Below are 25,411 nucleotides of genomic sequence, written 5' to 3'. Positions count from 1 at the left end.
GCCCGTTCGCAAAAACATTTGCGGAAGTTCGCGAATGGAAAATTTTATGTTCGCGACATCACTAATAATGTATCAACCATTAATTATCTGGGGCACAATAAAACTTAAAAGCTCATATACCATTGAGTCTCCCTCTCATGCTTAAATAACTGTTTACATATTTTAAACAAAATTTTACTTTTTTCATGATCACACTAAATTGCTTCTATTAATTGGGTAATTGAATTTTATTTCTTCTGCAAGAGTTTACATCAATTTACATTTTACATTTATAGATTTTTTTTATTTTTAGCAATTATTGTATACATCATTATTGTCTTAAAGGGGAACTGCCAGTTACCAAGATATAGCTTACAATATATATTTGTGACATGTAAAAATAAAAGTATTAGGAATCCACCCCTCTTTCCATCTTAGCTCCCTGCGATGCATTGGTATAAGTTCAGTCCCTTGCACCTTGCAGTCAACATTGATTAAGCATACAGGAAAGAGGAGAAATTAAACAATGTTTTTATTTCATCTCTTCATTTGTAATATTGCCCTAACCTTGCTTTACTTGATCTAGGTTATGATGTGATCTGCTAAATCTTTAAAATACATTTAAAATAAAATGGAGCATCTCGATGAAAAATGTTAACATACATTATCAATAACTTGATGTTTTGTTTTCAGTCGTATAAATGCATGAGAAGTGACAGTTTCCATTTAAAGACAACATGGGCATAACGCAACTGGGGTTTTAATTTGAATAAACCATTTAAAATCATTTTAAAATGTATTTTTTGGAAAACAAAATTTTAAAATATAACATATTTTTCTATATTAGTACAACTCTACTTGAATTGAGACAAATGAGACAAAATAAAACTGATGCAAGGCATGATGGATCTTCCAGAAGGGTTAGAAACACTTGGGAATTTTTGGCAAGTGGTAGAAAATGGGTATTGCTCCAGGTGCAAATAAGATCAAATTCTGTTACCTTTCATAGTGAAAGCCTTAGCAGATATCTGGTTGAACAGTGTACTAAGTTATTAGCTATATACTTTTGATGGATCCAACTTAACCTGCGCTAAAATTTGGTATCACAGACTGCAGAAATCATGCGATCTTTGATGTCTTTTATATATCCTGGTATATATATGAAAGTCTCAACAAGAAAATAAAAAGTGTGCACACACAATTGGGGTATTCAATTGCTTAGTTATTTGCAAATGTTCACTCTCACATTAATGACTTTGTATTAAGTATTCCTTAATAGCAAACAGAATAATAAACAAAAAGAAAAGAAATATGATACATGTAGCTTGAATTGATAAAATCGTATTAGGCAGACAACAATGCACTTTTTATCTTAATGTAATATTCAAAGCAACATAAACAATTAATTATCTATTTTTTCATCATTTTTTGCCATATGACACTCAATACAGGAGAAAATAAGAGCAGTAAAAAAATAGGATTACATATATAAATATGCAAATATAATTAACATATAAATATAGTTTTTGTTTTTTTTACTGTTCCTCCAAATGGTGTGCTGCAATATATATATTATAATATATGAATAGTTAATACATTGCTAAACACAAATACACACACCAGTCAAGCCATACGACTTACATTTCCTACAGAAATCTCACTTTAACACTGCTCTCCTATGCAAGGGATTCTGGGTAGGCATATGCAAATTAGTTCAACAAAGAATCACATTTTTGCCTCATTCCATTTTAAACAAGGATTCCTTGGAGTATGTGTCTGCTGTATACAACAACTTTGAAACACAACTCGGGAACACTCCACTCCAGGAACTTTGCGATTTGTCCACGTTTCCGATTTATGGAATTCGGATGATCAACCAATCACTTAAAATACTGACAAATCGCGATTCCTTTGAAACCAAATGCCCAAGTCTAGACATTTGAGAATTCAAATATTTAATTGTTTTAGATTAAGTACAATACTTTAATCCATATTTCCCATGGCAGCATAAAATACGTTAGTCAAATTTTGGAAATTCTGCAAAATTACCCTTAAAGTATAAAGCATGTAAGTTGATATACTTTGAAAGATATATTTTGTGGAGTATTGATTAAATCCAAAGCAAGCAGAACAATTCAAACAAAGGTATTTAAAACCACTGACTTTTGAGTTTGACTGTCATGAGAATTCAATCTGCATAAAATGTACTTTTTGACCTTTTAAACAATGCAAAGCTTATGTTAATATTTCTGTATATATGCTCGATCAACAAATATGGACTTAAGGGTGCATCAACACTGTTGACCAATGCCTTTTCAGCCACCTTATCACTATGGTTATAATGAAATAAAACATTTGCAGTTTAAAATCGATTTGCTTTCACAATTAGACCATAGCACTTTTTAGAAATCCATGAATGTCCCAATGATTACTCACATTGTTTTTTTGCAAAACTTGCAGAGCTTTGTTTACATTGTTTATAGCATGAACCCTCGTGGAGCCTTTTTCTTTTACCTGAAAGAGAAAACATAAAGGATTGGTCAGTTATCAGCCATCATTCATTAACCACCACCAAGCAAGGTGTATTGGAAACAGTTATGGAAGATTAATATGACAATATTATATATATTGATATAATATATCTCAATTATCCTGCTTGTTAAGGTTCTAATTCTGATGATTAATTATGAGACAGTGTAATGCAAGTCATACAGAGAAGTCTTCTTTACGTCCAAACGCTACATTAAAGGATTCCCCAATTCCAAAACATCCACCAATTACAATCAATGATTATCCAATAATTTTATTTTGGAGATAAACACTGATTAAATATGTGCTTTTGGAGATCATGGTGTACTGATTTAAAAATCATAGAAAAGCGAGGCCACTCCTAAGATAGTATTGTTTAGTAAAAAAAAATGACATTGCTCTGAATCCTGTTCAGCACAATTGATACTGTTTGGCTGAACCTTGATAGCTGACATTTACATGTTGGCTGTGAATATTGGGGCTATTTTGCTTTATAACAATGTACCACTTGTTGCATACTGAATTAGGATAAACCCATAATGTGTTTGATATGAATTATGCATTCTACATCTTATTGGATAGACAGAACACCATGCACAAATTAATACTACTTCAGATCCACCCCATTTCTCTTTAAATTTGCCCCAAATAGAGCCTCCATGTCTTCCGTCTAACAGTGGTCCCAAAGCTGCTACCAGCTACGAAACGTGTGTCGTATGTTTATTTTCTTTTTTAACAGCATTTTCATATATGATAGCCTCCCAAAAGTAGAAGGACCAGAATTGATTTTGATTTGGTGATGTGGTTGATTGGAGACAGGGCAGTAATCTGGGGAATTTAATCGAAACAGCCAGTATTTATAGAGGAATATAGTTTTTCGTGGGACACAAAGGTATTTAAAAAGTGTTGATTGGACTGCAGTGATCCCTAAACCCGGATACCTAAAATGAAAATAAGCAATAGGACTTGTCCAGTAGGACTTCCTCACCATTTATGTCAGGTTAATGCTTGAGAATGTAGATATAATATGTAAATGGAATTATATAGTTCTGTGCAATATATCAGATTTCAATCTATTTTGGTTAAGCCTTACCTTTGGGGTCTGATTCATTTGTTAATGGCACAAAGAAAAGAATAACACATTTTTTTGTATTTGGTAACAAATTATATTGTCATAATGAATTTACCAATTAAAATGGTTACTGCCAACGAAAGAGATAGTATTTGAAACAGGCAATTACACTAACATTATAACATTTGCTCGAACAACTTAGATATTTTGTACTATGCAGCAAATTGCCAAATATCTTATATTTCATATGCATTAGTAGCTTTACCTCCTGGTTCAATCCAGGAATGTAATTGAGGGCTTTTCCTGCGTGATACAAATTATTAATAAAAAAGAAAGGGCTTTCATGTGTTAGGGGTGAATTCTTTAAGCAGAATTGAAACTTTTCCATAGATTTAAATGGAGAAAAAGCTATACCTGTCGTTAAAAGGAACCTGCAACGTCTTACCTTGGCCTCCTCTTCCCCACTGCAATCACAGAGAGAGGTCGACCAACACTTCTCCTCTACTGCTCTCCAGTTCATCCATGCCCCGCTGTTCACTGATTTGCCCTCCATACTATGCTGCTAGCACTGGCTAGGGAGTTTAGGATGTCAATAAAGCAGCATGATGGCTTCTCTGAGAAGGTTTGTTCTGCATGGGAAAGTGTTCCCAAACCCCTTAGTGGTCCTCCCTCTCCCCCAACCCTCTTTGTGGTCCTCCCTCTCTGCCCCTTCATAGTGGTCCTCCCTCTCCTCCCCCCTCTGCTTCCCCACCAGTGCCCCCCACCCTTCATTGTGGTCTTCCCCTCCCTCCCACCCTTCCTCCCTCCCCCACTCCCCCTTGGTGGTCCTCCCTCTCCCCCACCCCCTTAGTGTTATTCCCCTGCCTGGTGTGCCTCCTACCTCTTTGTAGCATGGCTGGGCAGGAGCTTCTCTTTCCTGTACCTCCTGTACTGCAGTACTGAGCCGCCCGGCCACGCTACATTGAGTAATTGGTAGGAGGGAGCACTGTGCACTTCTTTCTTGCTGGGTCACTCAAATTTGGAGCCCTCTGAGGATAGAGACACAGAGACACATGCAATACCATACCTAGCTCGGCACCATACCTAGCTCGGCACAACTACGATGTAGCATGGTTATTAGGATTTTCATTTTCCTGATCCATCATTGTCCCCTTCCCCCATTTGTGTACCACCTGCTCGATTTCCCATATATGAAATCCAGGGTTGCCAGATCCTAATATAGTTAGCAAGCTTCCCAAAGGATGAACACCGGAGTTCCTCTTAGGTACAGAAATACTACAGTTTAGCTAACCATTCCCTTAAACTGGTTGTCCTGATTGCTTTCACAAGCTAGCGATTACTGATTTAGCTGCAGTTAGCATAAAATACACAAGTGAGTTTTTAAGTTTAGCTAAACATGTATCCATGTGTAGGAGTAGCAGGGTATCCTTTTCAAGGCGTTTAAATATATTTATCTCCTAATCTATATATTTGGTAGCAAAACTGCTAACACAATGTATGGATGGAATGGAATGCTTGTTTTAAAGAGCTACATTTTTTGAGACACTACAGCTGCCCTTTCATAAAAATGAGATTGATTTAGGTGTAAACTGCATCCAAAGTAAATAAGACTGTTTCTAGTACAATTTACTTTACAAAGAAAGACACGGCTATTATTCTTGATAAAAATGAATATGCCCCCAGTGACTATTATCCCAGTGATCTTTCATTTAGTATAAATTAAACTGTTTCCAGTGATATTCAAATTATTTGGCATTAATGTTATGCATAGCAGTATAATCTGTATCAATATAAAATAATATGTAATTTATTGTTATTTAATAAAATTAAAACTGCTTCTAAAAAAGAAATCTGTATTTTACGATATTTGGAATGATATAAGTGTACTTTGTATCTTTATTAGAAACTGGAATTTACCCTATGTAATATGTATGTTTCATAGTCATTCAAATTTTGTCAGAGTAAACTATGTATTTAAAAGGAACTAAAATTCTCTTCTTTTAACATGAAGTACACTCAAAGTGTAGTCTGTATTTTTTCATGGGAATGAGAATGCCCCAATGGGATCTGTATATTTAATATAAATTAAAATGTTCCCAGTGTAATCTCAATTCGTGAATATGAAATAAACTAATTCTATTGTAATGTATATTCTTTAAAATGAAGGGAACTCCTTACAATATAATCTGTATTGTTTATTGTGGAAAAGATTGATGCAAAGAGTAATCTGTATCTTTAAAATAGATATATCTACTCCCATTATAATGTATTATTTGTTAAGCAATTGAACTTAGCTTCAGTGCTCTATAATGAAAGAGATCACCTTCTGATGCAATCTTTATTCTTTAGCATGAGTTTAATCTGCATCCACGGTAGTTCTTAAAAGTCAAGATAGATCTTTTGGTGCCCTAACGACATTTATATTGAATTGATAGGGGTTTTAAAAAGTTCTACAGTGAAGTTCAAGGTCAAGAAGGTTTTCATCAAAAACTGGAAATGTTCAACAAAGGATAATCATCTTTAAAAGCAGTATAAATATAAAAAGGGCACAGTAAACGAGTGGATTTAAATTAAATCAGATAAATGTAGAAACAAAAGATGAATAAAGGAATGTGGAATTGTGGAGGTAAGATACTTTATGAAAAACAGATTAAAACAAATGAATATTTAATTTTAGAATTGTCTGTAATATAATGAAAAAGTTCAGTTTACAGTGAGGGGAAAAAAGTATTTGATCCCCTGCTGATTTTAATCATTTGCCCACTGACAAAGAAATGATCAGTCTATATTTTTAATGGTAGGTGTACTTAAAAAGTGAGAGACAATTAAAAAAAATAATCCAGAAAAACGCATGTCAAAAAAGTTTTACATTGATTTGCATGTCAATAAGTAAAATAGGTATTTGATCCCCTATCAATCAGCAAGATTTCTGGCTCCCAGGTATCTTTTATACAGGTAATGACCTTAGATTAGGAGCACTCTCTTAAAATACACCTTTCCACAGAAGCAATCAATAAGATTCAAAACTCTCCACCATGGCCAAGACCAAAGTGCTGTCCAAGGACATTAGGGACAAGATTGTAAACCTACACAAGGCTGAAATGGGCTACAAGACCATCGCCAAGCAACTTGGGGAGAAACTGACAACAGTTAGTGCGATTATTCGCTATTGGAAGAAACACAAAATAACTGTCAATTTCTCTCGGTCTGGAGCTCCATGCAAGATCTCACCTCATGGAGTTTCAAAGATCAATAGAACGGTGAGGAATCAGCCCAGATCTTGTTAATGATTTCAAAGCAGCTGGGACCACAGTCACCAAGAAAACAATTGGTAACACACTATACCATGAAGGACTGAAATCCTGCAGCGCCTGTAAGGTCCCCCTGCTCAAGAAAACACATGTACAGGCCCGTCTGAAGTTTGCTAATGAACATCTCAATTAATCAGATAAATGTAGAAACAAAAGATGAATCAAGGAATGTGCATATGTGGAGGTAAGCTACTTTATGAAAAACAGATTAAAACAAATTAATATTTAATTTTAGAAGTGTCTGTAATATAATGAAAAAGTTCAGTTTACAGTGAGGGAAAATAATTATTTGGTCCCCTGCTGATTGTGAACGTTTGCCCACTGACAAAGAAATGATCAGGATACATCTAATGGTAGGTGTATTTTAACAGTGTGAGACAGAATAACAAAAAAAATACAGAAAAACGCATGTCAAAAAAGTTATAAATTGATTTGTATGTCAATGAGTGAAATAAGTATATGACCCCTTCGACTTAGTACTTGTAACTCTTCTTGGCAATCACAGAGGTCAAACGCTTCTTGTAGTTGGCCACCAGGTTTGCACAGATCTTAAGAGGGAATTTGTCGCAATTCTCTTTGCAGATCCTCTGCAAGTCATTAAGGTTTCAAGGCTAATGTTTGGCAACTCGAACCTTCAGCTGCCTCCACAGATTTTCTATGGGATTAGGGTCTGGATACTAGCTACGCCAGTTTATAACTTTTTTGACATGCATTATTCTGTATTTTTGTTTTTGTTATTCTGTCTCTCACTGTTAAAATACACCTACCATTAAAATTATAGACTGATCATTTCTTTGTCAGTGGACAAACGTTCAAAGTCAGCAGGAGATAAAATATTTTTTTCTCTCACTGTACATTCACATAGAGCTTGACAAAGTCATCAAGCAGTTCTGCCATAGTTTTAAAAAAAAGACGTTATGCATGATGCATTCATTCAAATAAAATACATTTTAAATTGTGTGTTTTTATATTTATTTTAAAGTGTAATGCATTGGGTAGGAATGAAAACTAAATTTAAGGTTATAAACACTTGAGAAACAAAAGTAGCTGAGATGCGGAATTCTTTCAAGCTCACCTATTTTGGTCTAATGTTATTTCATTGCCAATGTTCCATAGTTGTCAGGTTTAGTAAATAAAAGATAAACTAGAATGTAAAGAATGATTCCTGGGTTTGGAGAAATACCATCAGCTTCTAGGAATAAATGAAGAGACAATAGCAGGAGTTGAGCATGGGAGGGAGGAGGAAATTAGTTCAGGCCTTGAGATGAGAAAAAAAAAGTAGAGAGATGGGGAATATGGAGTCTGTGTATTGAATTAGTAAGAGAAAAGAAGCTATTTTAACAAAAAAGGGAATAGGAGAAGAAAAGGAGGAGAAGGAAGAATAACATTGCTCAGACAAGCAATATTCATTCTCAGAAAGGTACACACAGAGGAAAGGCAAGTGTAGGTGCTCACTAAAATGTGAACAGGCAACAGTAAATCTACAAAGATTCCAAAACCTTGCATAAGATACAGATATGTGACAAAACAACAGGTGATAAACCGCGTCAAACTGAAAAATTTACACAGGTATACGCAATCTTAACAATAACCCAATAATGTGTAATAAATGATATATATACGTACTCTCTCTGGAGTAAAGTGATTTTGTAGTTCGGTACCAGGAAAACCTCAAAATAAAACAGAAATACAACAAAAAATAGTGCAATATATCTTAATGGTTTTACAAACAGTTAACTATATAGGTGTCTCACTCACATTTTTATGAGCTACTAAGAGCTCTGCTGTTTAGTGCTTTGATGGTAGAATCCCTTCTTGGGATATATGTAGACCCACAATTTTATGTGTCCAGTATGACTCCAGCATCTAAAATAAAGCTGAGAGGGTCTAATAGTTCAAAATGTCAAAATATATAAGGTGCACAAAAGCAAAGTATCCTACCTACACTTTGGAGAACAATAAACGTGCTCTGGGGGTATAAAGCCTTGGTGGTATAAACCCCACCCGGGGATGTGCAGGAACCAGGATAGTTGTTCAGGATAGCAGCAAAACAACAAGTTGGATATTATGTTGTAGATAGTGATGTCCCGAACTGTTCGCCAGGAACCGTTCGCCGGCGAACAAAGCTTGTTCGTGGCGAACGCGGCGGGCAAACACATGCGATGGTCGTTCCGCCCCCTATTCGTCATCATTGAGTAAACTTTGACCCTGTACCTCACATCCAGCAGACACATTCCAGACAATCAGCAGCAGACCCTCCCTCCCAGACCCTCCCACCTTCATGACGAATAGGGGGCGGACCAACCATCGCATATGTTCGCCCGCCTCATTCGCCACGAACAAGCTATGTTCGCCGGCGAACGGTTCCTGGCGAACAGTTCGGGACAGCACTAGTTGTAGACAAAGAAATTTTATTTTTATATATATATATAGTAGATAAAAGTAATATTACAGGGGGTGTGGCTAGCAAACAACGAGTATGGCCACCTAATCTCGAGGTTCCGCATATCGGTGCACAAAAACGGCTCCCACAGCAGACAATACCAGCTAACAAACCCACGAAACCGAGTGCTATGGCTGGCAACAAGAGCAAGAAGTTCCAGACCAAATTTCAGACATATCTGGTCCACGAACACGGAGGCACGGGCTCCCATGACTCTCCCTCCTCCAACCTTCATGGAGACGAGGACCATGAGGAAGGCCTACAACTAACAACGGCTGCACTCCTATACTCAGACACATTCACTAGTAAAATGAAAACCCTGATGCAGGACTTGAGCAAAGACATTCAGACAGATTTTCTCCACGTAACTGGCACCATATAAAAGTCAGTTAACAAACTAGGAGAGCATACCAACAAGCTGGAATCCAAAATAGATGAAATCATAGACTCTCACAACTACTTGGCAGACCGATTTACTAGCACAACAAATGAAGTGGCAGGTCTCCAACTAAAGCTGACGGATGTTGACGATCGCTCCTGCCACAACAATGTGCGCATAAGGGGTATTCCAGACTCTGTACCAGTGGCGGACCTGGAGGAATATTTCAAGGCCTACAAGGTCATCATTAACAGAATCCATCAACTCCCTAAAGGCTGCAATTCCCCACCTAATGCCGTAAAGGATACTATAGCGAGGATCCACTTCTTCCACTACAAAAATATTGCCCATGCCCGCCTGCAGATCACCCAGAACAGTGCCAGACTCATTAGATATTATGTTGTAGACAATGAATTGTATTTCTGTATATATATATATATATAGTATATAAAAGTAATATTACAGGGGGTGTGGCTAGCACACAACGAGTATGGCCGCCTAATCTCGAGGCTCCGCATATCGGTGCACAAAAACGGTTCCCACAGCAGACAATGCCAGCTAACAAACCCATTAAACCAATTGCTATGGCTGGCAACAAGGGCAAGAAGTCCCAGACCAAATTTCAGACATATCTGGTCCACAAACACGGAGGCACAGGCTCCCGCGGCTCTCCCTCATCCAACCCTCGCTGACCTACAGATCTTTCTTGACCTCTCAGCTTTCACAATGAGTAGACGTCAGGAGTTCCAGCCCATCACCCAAGCACTAAGGAAATAAAACATCCCCTACCGCTGGGGTTTCCCAGTAAATTTGCTGATTACCCAGGATGGCGCTACCAAGATCGCTTCCACACCGGGGGATGGTTACAAGTTGCTCTACTTGTGGAACATACCCATGGACCCTCCTGCTGGAACTGCTGGAGACCGCAGACCAGGCCCCTGCAGAGTGACCTGAGAATGGACTCAGGCCCCTACACAACACGCCAAGTCGCCCTACAAGGGCTGAAGATGGCCTGCATCCCCACTTCTGGGACCTGAAGAAATTTGCACCTGAACCTTGAACACCACACCCACTCTGGGGCTGAGGATCATCTGAAACTGATCTTGGCTGATTACCTAAACAAATTTGTTACTAGTGCGAGATCTTTGCCTGGGCTGAGTTGCCTCCACCCCTCATGCTGGGGGGGAGCCATCTTGGCTCATGCTATGCCCGTTGGCATGTTATAAAGGACGCTGTTGTTAATGCATGTTAGAGGGTGCACACTGGTTCACGCTGCAGTACTTGTTATCACAACATGTCATGTACCATTTATTACAGTCCGTATGCTATCACTCACTACTGCGCACAGCGCGGAAACCCGCCTCACCCCCCAATGGAAACACATTGCTTTCCCAGTGTCTCCACTTAGGCATCACCAGCCCATATACCTAGGGCATGCACTGATACCCACGGATGCATTTAATGCTCCTTTTTACATAGTTTTCTGTTTCTGTTTATTCCCTCCTATATTCTCATTTTCTTCCCTCACACCCCTACTATGCTATGGAAGTAATGAAATGTAATGTAAGTTTCTCGTATAAAGCTGAACTTACCGATTGGCAGCGACCTGCCCATGCACTGACCCCAGGAAGAGTAGCCTATCACATGCCAGGGTACCACAAGACACTAACATGTCATTACTCCATTTTGCTTTGTACGCCTCTAACTCTAATTCCATACTATTTCTGTCTACCTTGACTAGATCACCTCTCACAACCCCCCAACCTCACCCATGGTACTCAAAATCCTTTCTTTAAACACCAAAGGGCTTAACTCGCCCAACAAGTGCAGACTTGCACTACGAGAAGCTCAACAGTGCCGAGCTCAGATAGCCTTCTTTCAAGGAACACACTTTCAACGGGTTGGTAGGCCCCAATTTAACTCACCCTGGTACCCCACAGACTATCATGCCTGTCATTCTGCTAAAAAAAATTGATGTATCTATTTAAATAGGAAAAGGTGTGGTTTTCTCCCAGATTCGCAAAATAGGGACAAGAAAGGGCGCTGCCTTATCATTCAATGTCATATTAACAATAACCCGTAAACGCTGATCAATGTGTATGGACCAAATAATAACCAACATGATTTTATATTGAAAGTATTTGCTATGGTTGATTTGTACAACTATAGGGAGGTCATCATTGGAGGTGAGACAAATTTCTTGCTAGACAGCTTATTAGACTCCTCTGCAAATAACACCATTTCCTCTCGCACCTCCAAACGGAGATCCACTCTCTCCACACACATTTGCCAGACAATCAGATCACATAACTATATTGATCTCTGGAGCATCACTCATTCCACAGAACTAGACTATACCTGCCATACACCAGTACATAATAGTTATTTGCGAATTGACAGGTTCCTCATTAATGTAAAAACAAACAATTAAGTGCGCTAAAATTTTAAAGTGCAAACATATTGCAGAAACATACAATAAAATAGACAAAAATGTGCAATAATATAAAGTGCTTAGTAATGTGGAAAAGACACTTATACACACTTTTAGCAATCTGTGTGAACCTTCCTTTTAAAGTGCTTCAATCCATTGTAACTCACCAGTATATAAGCAGCAAACAATGCTTACAAGTGCAAAAATACAGTGTAAACAAGTGGAATAGTGCACAGATATTGTAAAAATATATATATACCTTACAATAGCAGCACTAGCAGCAAACTTTCAGGTAAAACCCAATACATAAAACAGAAAAAAATATATATAGTGTAATACCGTATGTATATTCAAAATATGACTATACGTGAGGAGGTATTTAACTCACAAACATAGAGCAGATGAGTCTGCTCTAACTGTAACAGCCTTAATCAGTAGACTTTCACTTCAGCAGGTAAAAAAATGAAATTACTTTATTTCACACGATAAAATCCAAAATTCACAAGTCACCCTGATCCGGCCGGCAACTGCATCCAGTCAGCGAACGGACATCTCTTCACTACGAGGGATCAGGGTGACTTGTGAATTTTTTATTTTATCCTGTGAAATAAAGGCATTTCTTTTTTTTACCTGCTGAAGTAAAAGTCTAATGATTAAGGCTGTTACAGTTAGAGCAGACTCATCTGTTCTGTGTTTGTGAGTTAAATACCTCCTCACTTATAGTCATATTTTGAATATACTTACAGTATTACACTATATATTTTGTTCTGTTTTATGTATTGGGTTTTACCTGAAAATTTGCTGCTAGTGCTGCTATTGTAAGGTATATATACATTTTTACAATATCTGTGCACTATTCCACTTGTTTATATTATTGCACATTTTTGTCTATTTTATTGTGTGTTGCTGCAATATGTTTGCACTTTTAAATTTTTGCGCACTTAATTGTTTGTTTTTACGTTTTCAGGAGTGTCCCATGAGCTAATACACTTTTTAGGTGCTGCTTTCACTTATTATTATTATTATTATTTTTTTTAGTGGACCCACAAGCTATAGTTAACAAGTTCCCCCAGTACTATGGCAAACTTTATAATTTAAAGAACGACCTAACCTTCTATCACTATTTAACCACTGTGCAGAGACAGGCAGCCTCCTCGAGGAAATGCTACTGGCCCATGTACCTACCCTCCCCAAACCAGGTAAACCCCAGATGCAAGGCAAAAACTTTATACCAATCTCCCTACTCAATGTTGATGCTAAATTAAATGCAACTCCTCAGCAACAGGATGGCCAATCTGGCTTTATTAAAGGATGCCAAGGCTCTGACAACACTAGAAAAATCCAAAACATCTTAGCAACCATGGAGAGACAGGATGTCGAGGGCCTTTTCCTTGTGTTTGATGCGGAGAAGGCCTTTGACAGGCTCAACTGGTCCCATATGATCAGCGTACTGACCAAATTCAATTCCCCAAAGAAACCAACAAGAGATTTATGGCGCTGTATACAAAACCTGATGCTAAAGTTTCTCACTGGGGAGGTTCCTTTCTGAGACCTTCAATATTACAAATGGGACACATCAGGGCTGTCCACTATCCCCCATATTGTACATACTATCGTTGGAACTCTTAGCCTGGAAGATAATATTGCACCCAGCTATTAATGGTATTAAACTACAGGGGAGAGAATACTGCCTTGCTTTATTTGCGGATTACATTTTTAAAGCGCTCTCAGATCCAAGGCCCTCCCTTCCCCCACTGTTGCGATTATTGACAGAGTTCGGGAACATATTACATTACTGTCTAATCCAGGATAAAACACAAGCCCTCCCCATCAACCTATTACCACAAATAGTTTCTCCACTGCGACAACAGTATCCCTTTGACTGGCGTATGACTTCCCTTACCTACCTAGGTGTACTCAAGCCATTGTTAAATTAACTCTGTTCCCCTGCAGAACATATGTAACATAGAAATCGCCAAATGGAAACACCTCACTCTTTCATGGCTGGGTAGAATAAATGCATATAAAATGATGCTTCTACCCCGCATACTCTATGTCTATCGCATGTTTCCAATAATAATCCCTAGAACATACTGTACTACCTTACAATCTATCTGCAGCTCCTTTATTTGGAACAAGAAAAAACCTGCATTCTGTTCCATCTGCTACAAAGCTCTCCCCAGCAAGGTGGAGTAGGCCTACCCAACTTGTAGCTATACTACAAAGCCGCAAACCTTGCCATGGAAGTGTTCCTACATGCACCAAAAGGCACATTGCAGTGGGTTGACATGGAGAGAGCACAACTTCAAGCACAACAACTAACTGACTACATGTAGACTCCTAAGCCCCTAAGGCCGACAACCTACCCTACTACCTACCACTGCCCTGACTCTAAAGATATAGGATGAACACCTTGCTGCAATGGGATGCAAGTTGAAGTTCAACTTAAAATCCCGCCTCACAGCTCTAAGAGCAGTATCCCCAAACATAATCCTCGCGGGATGGCTTTCTTCGTGTGTTACCCAGATATACCAATTGACAGACAGTCAAGCTATCCACACTCAATAATTTATCACGGTGGAGAAAATGCTACTCACATATTGAGGCGCACAAGAAACTACTGTACCGATGGTACAGGACCCCTTACAGACTACATAAAATCTTCCCAAGTGTGCCCCCATACTGCTGGTGGTGCACTTCAGAAGTAGGTACCTTTATTCATGTCTGGTGGACCTGCAAAGGTATAAGACCACTATGGGACCATGTCCGGAATATCCTGGACACACTGGGAATTCTGAACTTCCCCATGACAATAACGTCTTTTCTGCTCCTACTTTTCCCTACCACGTTAGACAGAACATATAGACAGTTGACTGCACTGATCATCCTAGCAGCCCGCAACCTCATTGCCTTAAACTGGAAATCCACCAAGTGCCCCTCCATTTCTCAAAATCAAACAATACTACACATATGAAAACATGTCCCTGACATCTAGCATAGAAACCGTGAGATTCATAGACACATGGGAAATCTGGGTGCAGAAATTCTGCTTAAAATCAGCTTGGAACAAAAGCCCCCAAAAAGATGGTCCCAGCTACTGCTCAACCACTACGCCTCCCTGGAGACCATGTGAACAGGGAACAGCCGAAATGGCTGACTCGCTTTGGGTCCGGTACTCTGACCACCCTAAAAAGCACTCCATGGGGTATATGCTTTTGTATCCTTCTCCCCATCCAGTCATGACTTCTATAGATTCCCATTCTCCTTACCCTCATCTCTCTCCTTTCTCTCCTATCTCTCTCCTTTCTGCCCCTCCTTCTCTTCCATATGACTGCAGTATTCTATTAAAAGTGCACATATCTTGAATATGTAAAACAATGTGATCAACTTTGTACTGTATAAACCTGTGATGCAGAGGACACAGACCTTGTATACACCACCCTCTATATGTTATACCAAAGAATGCCTGTATTCACTCCTGACATTTTTATTTTCTCCCAGCAGGGCTTCCTCAGAATGTATACAGAGGAGGAGTAGGCCAAGGAAATCAAGGGAAGATATGTAGTGAATGGAACAAATGAATTAAGGAAATTGATATCAGTAGAGGAATAAAGAGGGTGAGACTAGAGGGTGAAGGGATATGAAAATTACATGAGTGTGCTGATTATCAGTAGTGTGTGCAGCTGTTGTGTTTGAAGAGCTGAAAGCACTTCTGTGATTCAGTCTATAAATAAATAGAGAAAACAAGGGGTAGAGTCTTAGAGCACGGTTCTTTAGTAATTTAGACAGAGAGCAACATCTGGGGGTAATGTAAGAAGTCAAACCATTCTAAAATGGTTTGAGTCTGACTACTTACAATGAGAGCAAACTTCTTATCATTGCATTCTTCACAAAAAATATACCCATGCCAAGCTGAATTTCCTTGTTATGCAAGCTAACAAATTTTAGCCTTAGTTTAATTAATTATTAAATTATGTTCTAGCAAGAACAAGTTGATTAAGTATTGTAAGAAGTCTAATTTATGATATTTTAAAAAAATAATCAGTAAAGCAGCACTAATGAGAATCTTCTTTCTAGAGTTAATCATTACTCTTTAAAATGTTGTCGTGAAAGAGACACAAAAGAAAGTGCATTTTGGTCTACAAATGAAATTAATAGACTTGTGTACAGCAGAAAAAAATAGTTTTGGCTGAACCAATTTGCCTGAAGATAAAACTCTTTTTAAGGACAGCAGAATTTTGTGCATGTGGTGGTTCAGCTCATGAGAATTCTGTCCCCAGAATCTGGGAAGAAAATCAGAAAAACTAAACGGGCATAAAAATGGACAAATCAATGTGCATCAAAAATATACATAATATAAATATGAGGCGAGAGAAAGTAGCCAAAAAGATAAAAAAAATGAGAGGCTGTAAAAAAAAACATTTTTTACTTCTCCTTTTTCAAAAATATCGGTCACTTACTTGACTTGTGCATAAAATCAACATTTATTTTCTGTCCCTTAGCCATCAATAATTTTTTTCCCATCATTAACCTCAAACTTCAAATCAACATGATATTCCATTATCTGAGTTCTTGATATATCGTGATATACAGTGGTTCAGAAATCGAGAATTGATGATCACTCTTTTGGCCCTAGTTCAAACTAATTGCAGTTAGCAGTGAAACAAATCTCCAAGTCTAAAAATTAGTAATGTATCTTAAATCTAAAAGTTCAGCTTACAGAAGTTTTTGATCAGATTGGCCTGAAGTTCTATTTGATTGAAGAATGGCATTTCCACTACATTAATTTTGTTTTACTTGCTATTGATTTTTTTCCGGCTTAAACTAAATATTTTGTAGAATTGCTATGGTGTAAAAATGGTGTATTGGGAAGGCTATCTTGGTACAGTGCAGAAAGTAGCAATATTTATTTTTTAGCAATAGAAATAATTTATCGATCATATAAAGAGTCATTACAAATTTCAGAACTGATTTCTGAATTAAACCAATTAGTAAACCCAACTTTAAACAATGTAACACTGTTTTGGTCAGATTCAGACTTCAGTGTAAAAAAAATAAAAAAATATGCAAGTAAACATCTGAGTTTCACAAATCAACATTCATATTGAGAAAAAAAAATCAGGAATGTGAAGCATTAAGTAGTAGTAATAAGTAAAAAAAATGGGCTCAGTAGTGTTTGGGAACTCATGGCATAAGTACATTTTTTAATAGTTTATAGGAGGACCAGTTCATTGAATAAAAACTTTAGATAAACAAGGAGAAAAAAAATTAAGGAATAGAAAAGAGTAAAAGTAATAGTCACAATGAAAGACAGAAAGGGGTAGGGGAATAGGGGGAGGTATGGAAATGCAGGTGGAAAATTAAGACAAATGAGGGACATAGTAAAAATAAAAAAGCTAATTAAAACATTGAAAATCACCTATATCTTTTTATGTAATTCATGTGATTTCTTGTAAATGTATTGTAAGGAAACCAAGTGGATTTAAACCTCCTTCGGTAGTTTCCTCCCGAACCGCCAGAGCCTAGTATATATAGCTCTCGATTCGGTTGTTGCAATAAACGAAATCCATACGAAATAGCAATAGCTTCACAAGATAATTCCCTTAGTAAAGCATACGAATTCCAAATAACAGCCTAAGTCAAGAATCAGGATACAAGATGAACTGGCTTTAATTCACACACACAGCCTTTTATGCAACAACGTGTAACCAATCCCGTTTAAAAAAACATAAAGCACACCCAGCACAAACACATAATTCCCTCCCCTAGCCCTGGAGATAATCAAGTCTGATAAAGTAATAACTTGATTATCTCCAGGCAGAAAAATCACTGTTTTCCCCAATATCTGGAACACCCATTTATACATGGAGTATCCCCACAAATAATATTTCCCCTGACAGCCCCGATCTGGGTGACCAACATATTCAAATTTCACCCAGATCGGTTCAGGGGTTCTCAAAAATCATGGAAGTCCTTTGTGACCGGTTCACCGTGGGTGGGCTGCCCAAAACATTTCCATAAGTTTGGGTGGTTTTGCCGGTCACTTTAGAAAAGGGAGAAAAACGAATAAAAGTACCAAATGGATTCCCCTGGCTCCTAGCAGCGATTGTTCCCCTCATTCGTATGCACAACCGTACCGAATAGCGCTCTTCTAGCTAATCGGTACATATAGTTCCAGCGTTCGTGTGTTTGAGACCGGTGTTCGGGAAGTCGAGTGTCCAATTTTAGTTCCAGACACTCGATGACCAAGTCCCGCTGCCTTTGTTCGTATGAAAAAAAGATGGCCGCAGTTTTCTCAGCCACTTGGCGTTCGGCAGTACGAACGCTGGCCGCACACGTAGGGGGTTTAATTGATGCAGTTTTTGAAGTTAAATGAGCCAGGGGGTGGTGTTTGTTCGGCAGTTTCATCTGCCGACTGGAAACATGAAGAAATACCGAATACAAGGGTCATTTCTTCACATGTATATTAAAGATTTAGCAGTTAACATTATTATGTATTATCTATTGTTTTATTATCTGTATAGTGCCAGCAAGTTCCATAGCGCAGTACAATGGGTGGACTGACAGACACGTAATTGTAACCAGAAAAGTTGGACGCAGAGGAACAAAGGTGTTGAGGGCCCTACTCAATGAGTTTACATGTTAGAGTGAGAGGAATATAGTGACACAAAGGGTAAAAGTAGGGGTATCAAAGTAGATTGCTAGAAAAGTATTCAATGAGGGCTTAGTAGGTTTTGACAGTTGCAGGAGAAGAGTCAGGGTGTGGGGATGAAAAGCTGTTAACAGTTTAATTTGTATGCTTTCCCGAGGAAGTAATTTTTCAATGATTTTTTGAGGGAATGGAGAGTGGGTTAATGTCTAACGGAGAAGGAAAGGGATTTCCACAGAAAAGGTGCAGCCCTGAAGAAGTCTTGAAGGCGAGCATCAGAGGTGGGATAATGGACAGGGGATAGACATAGGTCTTCGGCAGAGTGCAAAGGCCTTGATGGGACATATTTGTGTATTAGGGAGGACAGGTAGGTTGGAGCAGCATTATGAAGAGACTTGTAAGCAAGCACCCGAATCTTAAATTGAGTCCTATATCTTTCGGGACGCCAATGTAGGGACTGACAGAGGGGGGAGCGTTTTTTTCCAAGTCCATCTTAGATGAAACAAAACAGAAACATTGGGAGAGATTCATGAAAATGTTCTGAAAATTATCTTTTTTGGAGAATTCAAAAGTCAGCTCCCATTTATTGTTGTGTCTGTAGTCTGAAAAATGTCGCCTCCTTTGTTTGTATATACAGAAAGAATTTTACATCTCTAAAATTATGTCTACCTACTTAAAAATACTGTGCACAGATCCTACAAGCATTCTGCTTACTTTTCAATACCAAGATAAAAGTGGTGAAAGAGAAAATACTAAATAGATTCTTTTTTCTGGTGTAAAAAGTGGTGGCAATGGGGGCGGGGCCAGGCCGCCAAGCAAGATGGTCGCATGTCAGACCAGCTCCTGACACTTACACAGGAATAAGCATGAAAACTGGACTTTTGGCACAAAAAGCCGACCAGCTGAGGTGGACCACATCGGGTGGAGAGTACTGGACCCAGGGTGAGGCTGGCCTGCCTGGTTTCAGTCCCCTGGAGGAAGAATACTCACTGGCACAAACAAGGCCTACTCCGGTGGTGAGTGGGGCAGACGGCCGCTGCCCCACTATCCTGCCCATCGGTACTCAGCCAAGGCCAGACCCATCGGGAAATGGCCCCTTTCCCCCCCCTCTGGACCGGGGGGGTGATCCCGGTCCTTACCCCCGCATGCCCCGATCACCCAGGGCGCAGCAGCAGGGCCGCCCTGCTCCAACACCAAGACACGGCAGCCAAGATGGCGGATGTTAAAAGTGATGGCGCCAATACCGGATCCACCACAGGCTTATCACCGAAACAGGCAACGAGGCGCAGAAACAGCCCACACCGCTCCCCCTTCAAAAGAACTTACCTGCGGGCCGACCCGGCAAGAGGTACTTCTGCCCGATCCACCTTTACAACGGGGCTGCAGCGTCTGATGACGGCCCAGCCATAAGGGGCAACAGCACCTATGAACTCTTCATGCCGCAGCTGAAATTCATGGGCAACGTAACTAAGCTAAAAGAGGACATTTGCTGCAGGTCCCAGGGTCGCCTGAGACGTCTGCCATCGCCACGCTGCAACACTCGAAACCAGGCTGAATGGTAACCCTTGCTCTAGGCCCTCTCTTACTAATCTCCCTAGGGACTGTACTAGGCACTCAGAGGGGACCGGCTGAGCAGCTGCACACGACCGGAGCCTGCCAGGCGCTTACCTCGCTACAATTAGACTCCCTCATCATACCTCATAACATAAGACCTGCATTTTACAGGCTAGAAATGTGCACAGTAATAGTCTTTATTATTTCCTTTTACATTACTTCTCACAGAGTTTCTGCCTTTGCTTTTATTTTATGTGAGACCAGCATAACTTGAGATAGCAACTCGAACCAGATCATACAAGGCATTATACTAATGGTTCACTTTTATGTCTAAAATACATTATTCATCCTATATAGCAGGAAAAGCAATGTTACATATTATGCAGCCTTTGTTTCTTTAAAATCAGATACTATACTGAGCTCCATATGTGGTGTAGTTAAAACTTTACTTTACCAACTTAAGCCCAGCAGGCTTTCAACCCCCAACCACTCATTAATTATGACTTTAAGTGTCCCTACCATAAATGCTGGGAGGACTTATGTTTGCGCCGGTCAGGCTGAGTATAGTCTACCCCAGCTGGCCCACTTCTATACTTAGCACAGCATTTAAATCACATGGCTAGTATAGTCCTTGGGGTTGCCCTCGGACCATCTTGCATGCTTGTCTTCAGTTGTCAAGCACCCAGCTAGTTTCCCTGGTTAAATCTAAGCCCTTTAGCTCTCAATAGGCATTGCTCAACCTAGAGCTACTGACCATATGAGACGGCTCTTTGTGCTTAAAATTTCTTTTAAATAACGGGGCATAATTACAAATCACGGCACAGACCGTACCAAGGGCATAACACAGTACAATCCAACGCAAAGCTAAAAGTGTAAAACTATGCACTGTGATGTAATGTCCCAGCTTGACCGTTAATCTTAATGTGACCATAAAGCGACACATATCTGTGAATCAAACTATTATTTTAACTTGTCTTTAAAAGCGTGAGAAATTATCCTGTTTATATAATTATTAAAAAAGTGCAATGTCATTAATGCCATGTAACTAAGCGTGTTTACGAACTCGAGTGCACCAGCTATTGTGGCAGTGCAAACTCACATGTTAACCTCATGCACGAATAAAAATAAAGAATTACAAAAAAATAAAAAATAAAGTGGTGGCAATAATGTTCTTTCCTAAGTTTACTTCACATTAAATCACATAAAATAGGCCATTCAATTAATCAATGGAGGAACATAGCGTGTTGTACAGTAAATTAGATAATCCCTATCATGTGTACATCATGTTTACATAAACTTTTCAAAGAGTTTAGGTTATATTTACTACCTGAGAGGTATTTGGGGTTGTTATATAATCACCTGAGGCTAGAGGAATTCTAGAGATCTAAACATCAATTCGATTATATCAATGCAAAATGATGGTATTCTTGAATATATATTTTCTGTAAACCAGATACATACCAAGTTCATTGATATTGCAAGCCCATGTTGAGAACACTGGAGAGGGCTGTGAAGTTAGGACAAATCTATATCACTGTCAGGATTACAGAATTATCCAGCATGTAGAATTGTGTAACACAGAGGACTGATAGGTAACATATACCGGACCTTAGAATGGCCGGACTAACGTACCAAAGAATAGTCAGGAATAGCCGAGGTCAAGGGATACAGAAAGAGACACAACGATAAGGAAAAGTCAGGAGTCAGGGATGCCAGAAAACAGGGAAGTCAAAAACAATGCCAAAGTCAAATAACCAGAATAACCAGAATCAATAACGCGCTCTCGGACAACCACAAGGGAAACCACGACAGGGCACTGAGCAGGATGAGAACTGGGCCTAAATACCACTCCTCTAGATCTGATAGGTTGTAACCGGCCTTTGACCCCAAAGGCAGGTACCAGGTTACCATTTGCATAATTGCTGATCAGCATTAACCCTTCTGTGGATTTGGTTGCTGCTCGGCAGAACATTTTTCCTGTGTGGACAGTAAATGCCATTAACCACATTTTTATAAGCGGATGAATACGTGACAATCACAGCTTGTCCATGTGGTCAGCAAAATAAAAATTGTTGGACATCTAGTAGGAAGCAGCACCATCTGGTGTCTAACAAGTCAAATATGAATTTGAGGTAGATCTAATAAATTGGACTCCACATTAACCCAGTGTTTATATCTAATTGGCAGGCCTGTATCTGAGATGACTGTGCAGGTAGTAATCATTCATCTACACCTTTATGCAGACCTTGATACACTCCACCTGCAATGTTACTAGAAATAAACTGCAAATAGAGAAAACACAACGAGGTATCTCCAGTATATTAAATGGACTGCGCTGAATGGAAAAAAATATGTCCCCCAGTGGAACTAATGGGAAGAATACTACTCTCAATTGTTCTGTGCTGCCCACGGCTTCTCTGCAGTAAGGCCATTAGCAGATGCTCCTGGTGTAGTGAGATGCCAGGTAAACCTCTGAACACAATGCATACAATGTGTACCTAGCAGATTAGCAAATAGTGACCTCACCTCAATAAATCAGTTCCATTCAAATCAATAACTTATAAAACATAAAATCTTTTGATTTATACATTTTCTAGTAATTTATCTAGCCCTAAGTAGACACCAGTGCATTTTAAGTGTACATAAGTTATTTTATTTCAAAAGATAAAATATTTTATATAATATCTGTGTCAGTATTCCTCATTCTGTGAGTAAGCAGTATAAAGAAATGAAATAATTTGAGCCAAATATTCTTTTGAACGAGAACTATAATGAAATGGAACAACATTCGGCAGGCAGTTTCTAAATGAGCATGTTTAATAGCATCTCGCAGTATAAAGCAAATCACATGGTCCAGAAACTTTGTTTTCCAGAAAACATTTTGCCAAGTAAAGAATTACACATTTTATGAATATATAATTATAGATCAAGTTTTGTAATTGAAATTCATGTTTGTCTTCAAGTAACACAAATATACTTTCTAGTTCGAATTTCATTTTAGAAATGTGCTTTATTTCAAGGCCATTTGGTCTTTTAGCCAATCCAACATTGTACAGCAAAGTGTTCCTAAATGAAATGACTGAAGAATGTTGTGACAATGGTAGTCTGATTTGATTGCTGAAGAATTCACTAGACACATTTATTCTCAAAAATAGCAAGGACGAGCATCCAAATCATTGAAATGTAGTCTGAATACAATTATAATTTGCATGGCTCTCTCATGGAGATATAAAGCCCAAGGATGATTTTTAGCTTTAATTCATTTTTGTTTTAGCATTTAATTGTAACTATGCCTGGAATAACAGTTTTTGAATAAAAGCAGTACAGCTTTTTAGTAGTACTGCAGCAATAATATTGGTTACTTACATACCAAGATATCATTAATTTAATTTCTTTATATGGCAACAGTAAATGTATTCATCTAGTCTATTGTCTACTGCTCATCTGTTTCACTGGTTAACACCTTTCTGAGGAATCAGAGATCCCACATTTAAACATCTAAGGCTAGCAAGTTTTAATAAACTTCAGCTGCAGAATTGCTATTCACTAAGCAGAATAAGGCCTTGCAGTCTGGGGAACATTTATATGTTGCAGACCTTGCATTGAATCTGGGATTATAGTCAAACTTTTTTCATCCAGAATGATAATGCCTTCCTCTAGACATGGAAATTCATTTTGGATCATATTCATCTGAATTTGAGCCGATCTCATGACCGGTCGAATTCTCGAACTACAAGACAGAATGCACCTGTAGCTTCAAGCAACCAAAACGCCCTGGCAGAAAAAAAATATATTTTGCAGTGTACTGCAAAATATATTATCAGGTTATATAATTTAGTTTGTCCTTTCCAGTTCCCGAACTGAGTTTTGGTGGAACCGAAATTCTACCAAACTGAAAAGACAAATGAGCGAAATTATGGAGTCCTAAAAACTGTTCGTGTTAGAGAAATTAATTTTGTCAAATAGAATTTCTAGATGTGCACAAGTCTACCTGTCTCATGCTGAAACACAAAACAATAATCCGTATAAAGGGCATTTCTAATTGTGAAATTTGAGTGATGAAATGTGGGTGGAGAGACAAAATGTACACAAAATGTGCTTATATAATATTAGGAGGAAAAGTCAAATGTTGCTGGGGATAACAGAGGTAAAATGGCTTAAGGTTGGAGTATGGATGCATTATGTATATTGGGAAGGAAATTGCCAGTAACATAAGAGGAAGCAACAAACATACAGGGCGTGGGCAGCAATACAAGGGTTTCAAAGATACACTTGTGTGAAAGAGACCAGAGGGATGAAAAACATGAGAAGTGCAGACAAGCACTATACTATAAGGATTGAAAAAGTACTAGTTTATTCCTTTGCTCTGATATTGGAAATATATGCATACAATTTACATTAATTTCATGTGCCAAAATGGGGACACTAGTAGGATGTTTACATTTTCTAGCCTCACATATGGTATCTTATACACATTCTAAACTGCTATAGATAAAATCCACAAAGGTATTCACCCTTTTCTTTACATTTCCTAAATTCCATGCAGGCACAAGGTTAAGAAGACAGTTGTAGAAATTAAAGAACATTGTTTCCATTGAATCCATTAATATTGAATGTTATTAAGGAAAATTTATATAAATATGATTTTGAGAAATTAGTTTTAATGGATTTTCTGATTAGAACCTATTTCAGCGTACTGTGGAAATGCTATTTGTTGCCAAAGAAATCAGTAGTATTTTTACAGTTTTACAGTTGCTGTAATGTTGTCTCATTCATGTGCAGTATATTATGGATATTTTATTATTATTATTATTATTATTATTATTATCATTTTTTTTCCTATGGCACTAGGAGATCCCTCTGTGATTCCATTATTGATAGTTACATCATCAGAAGTACCCAACCTCAGCTTACTCAGCATACTCAGTGCACAGCCATAGTGCCCTGTGCAATATGCAACTGCTAATCCTCATGATCTCATTGCCTCTAAGCTCAGTACACTGATCACACAGTTATCACACTATGTCACTTTATATGGTGACCTAAGATGATCACACTTGGTTA

The 25,411-nt window shown here is 38.4% G+C and overlaps 1 protein-coding gene across 1 annotated transcript in view; it reads right to left on the bottom strand.

Annotated features, from left to right (window-relative positions):
* DMD (dystrophin) overlaps positions 1 to 25,411 on the bottom strand; it is a 2,317,639-nt gene that overhangs the window by 1,751,291 nt on the left and 540,937 nt on the right. The window contains exon 4 of the mRNA XM_063457949.1: positions 2,416 to 2,493. Coding sequence (XP_063314019.1) covers positions 2,416 to 2,493 — 78 coding nt within the window. The remainder of the gene's footprint in view (positions 1 to 2,415; positions 2,494 to 25,411) is intronic.

This window comes from Pelobates fuscus, chromosome 1 (genome assembly GCF_036172605.1).
Source record: "Pelobates fuscus isolate aPelFus1 chromosome 1, aPelFus1.pri, whole genome shotgun sequence".
In the NCBI taxonomy this organism is placed as follows: Eukaryota; Metazoa; Chordata; class Amphibia; order Anura; family Pelobatidae; genus Pelobates; species Pelobates fuscus.
The sequence above is the reverse complement of the archived record's forward strand: the minus strand, read 5'-3'. Positions and strand labels throughout refer to the sequence as shown.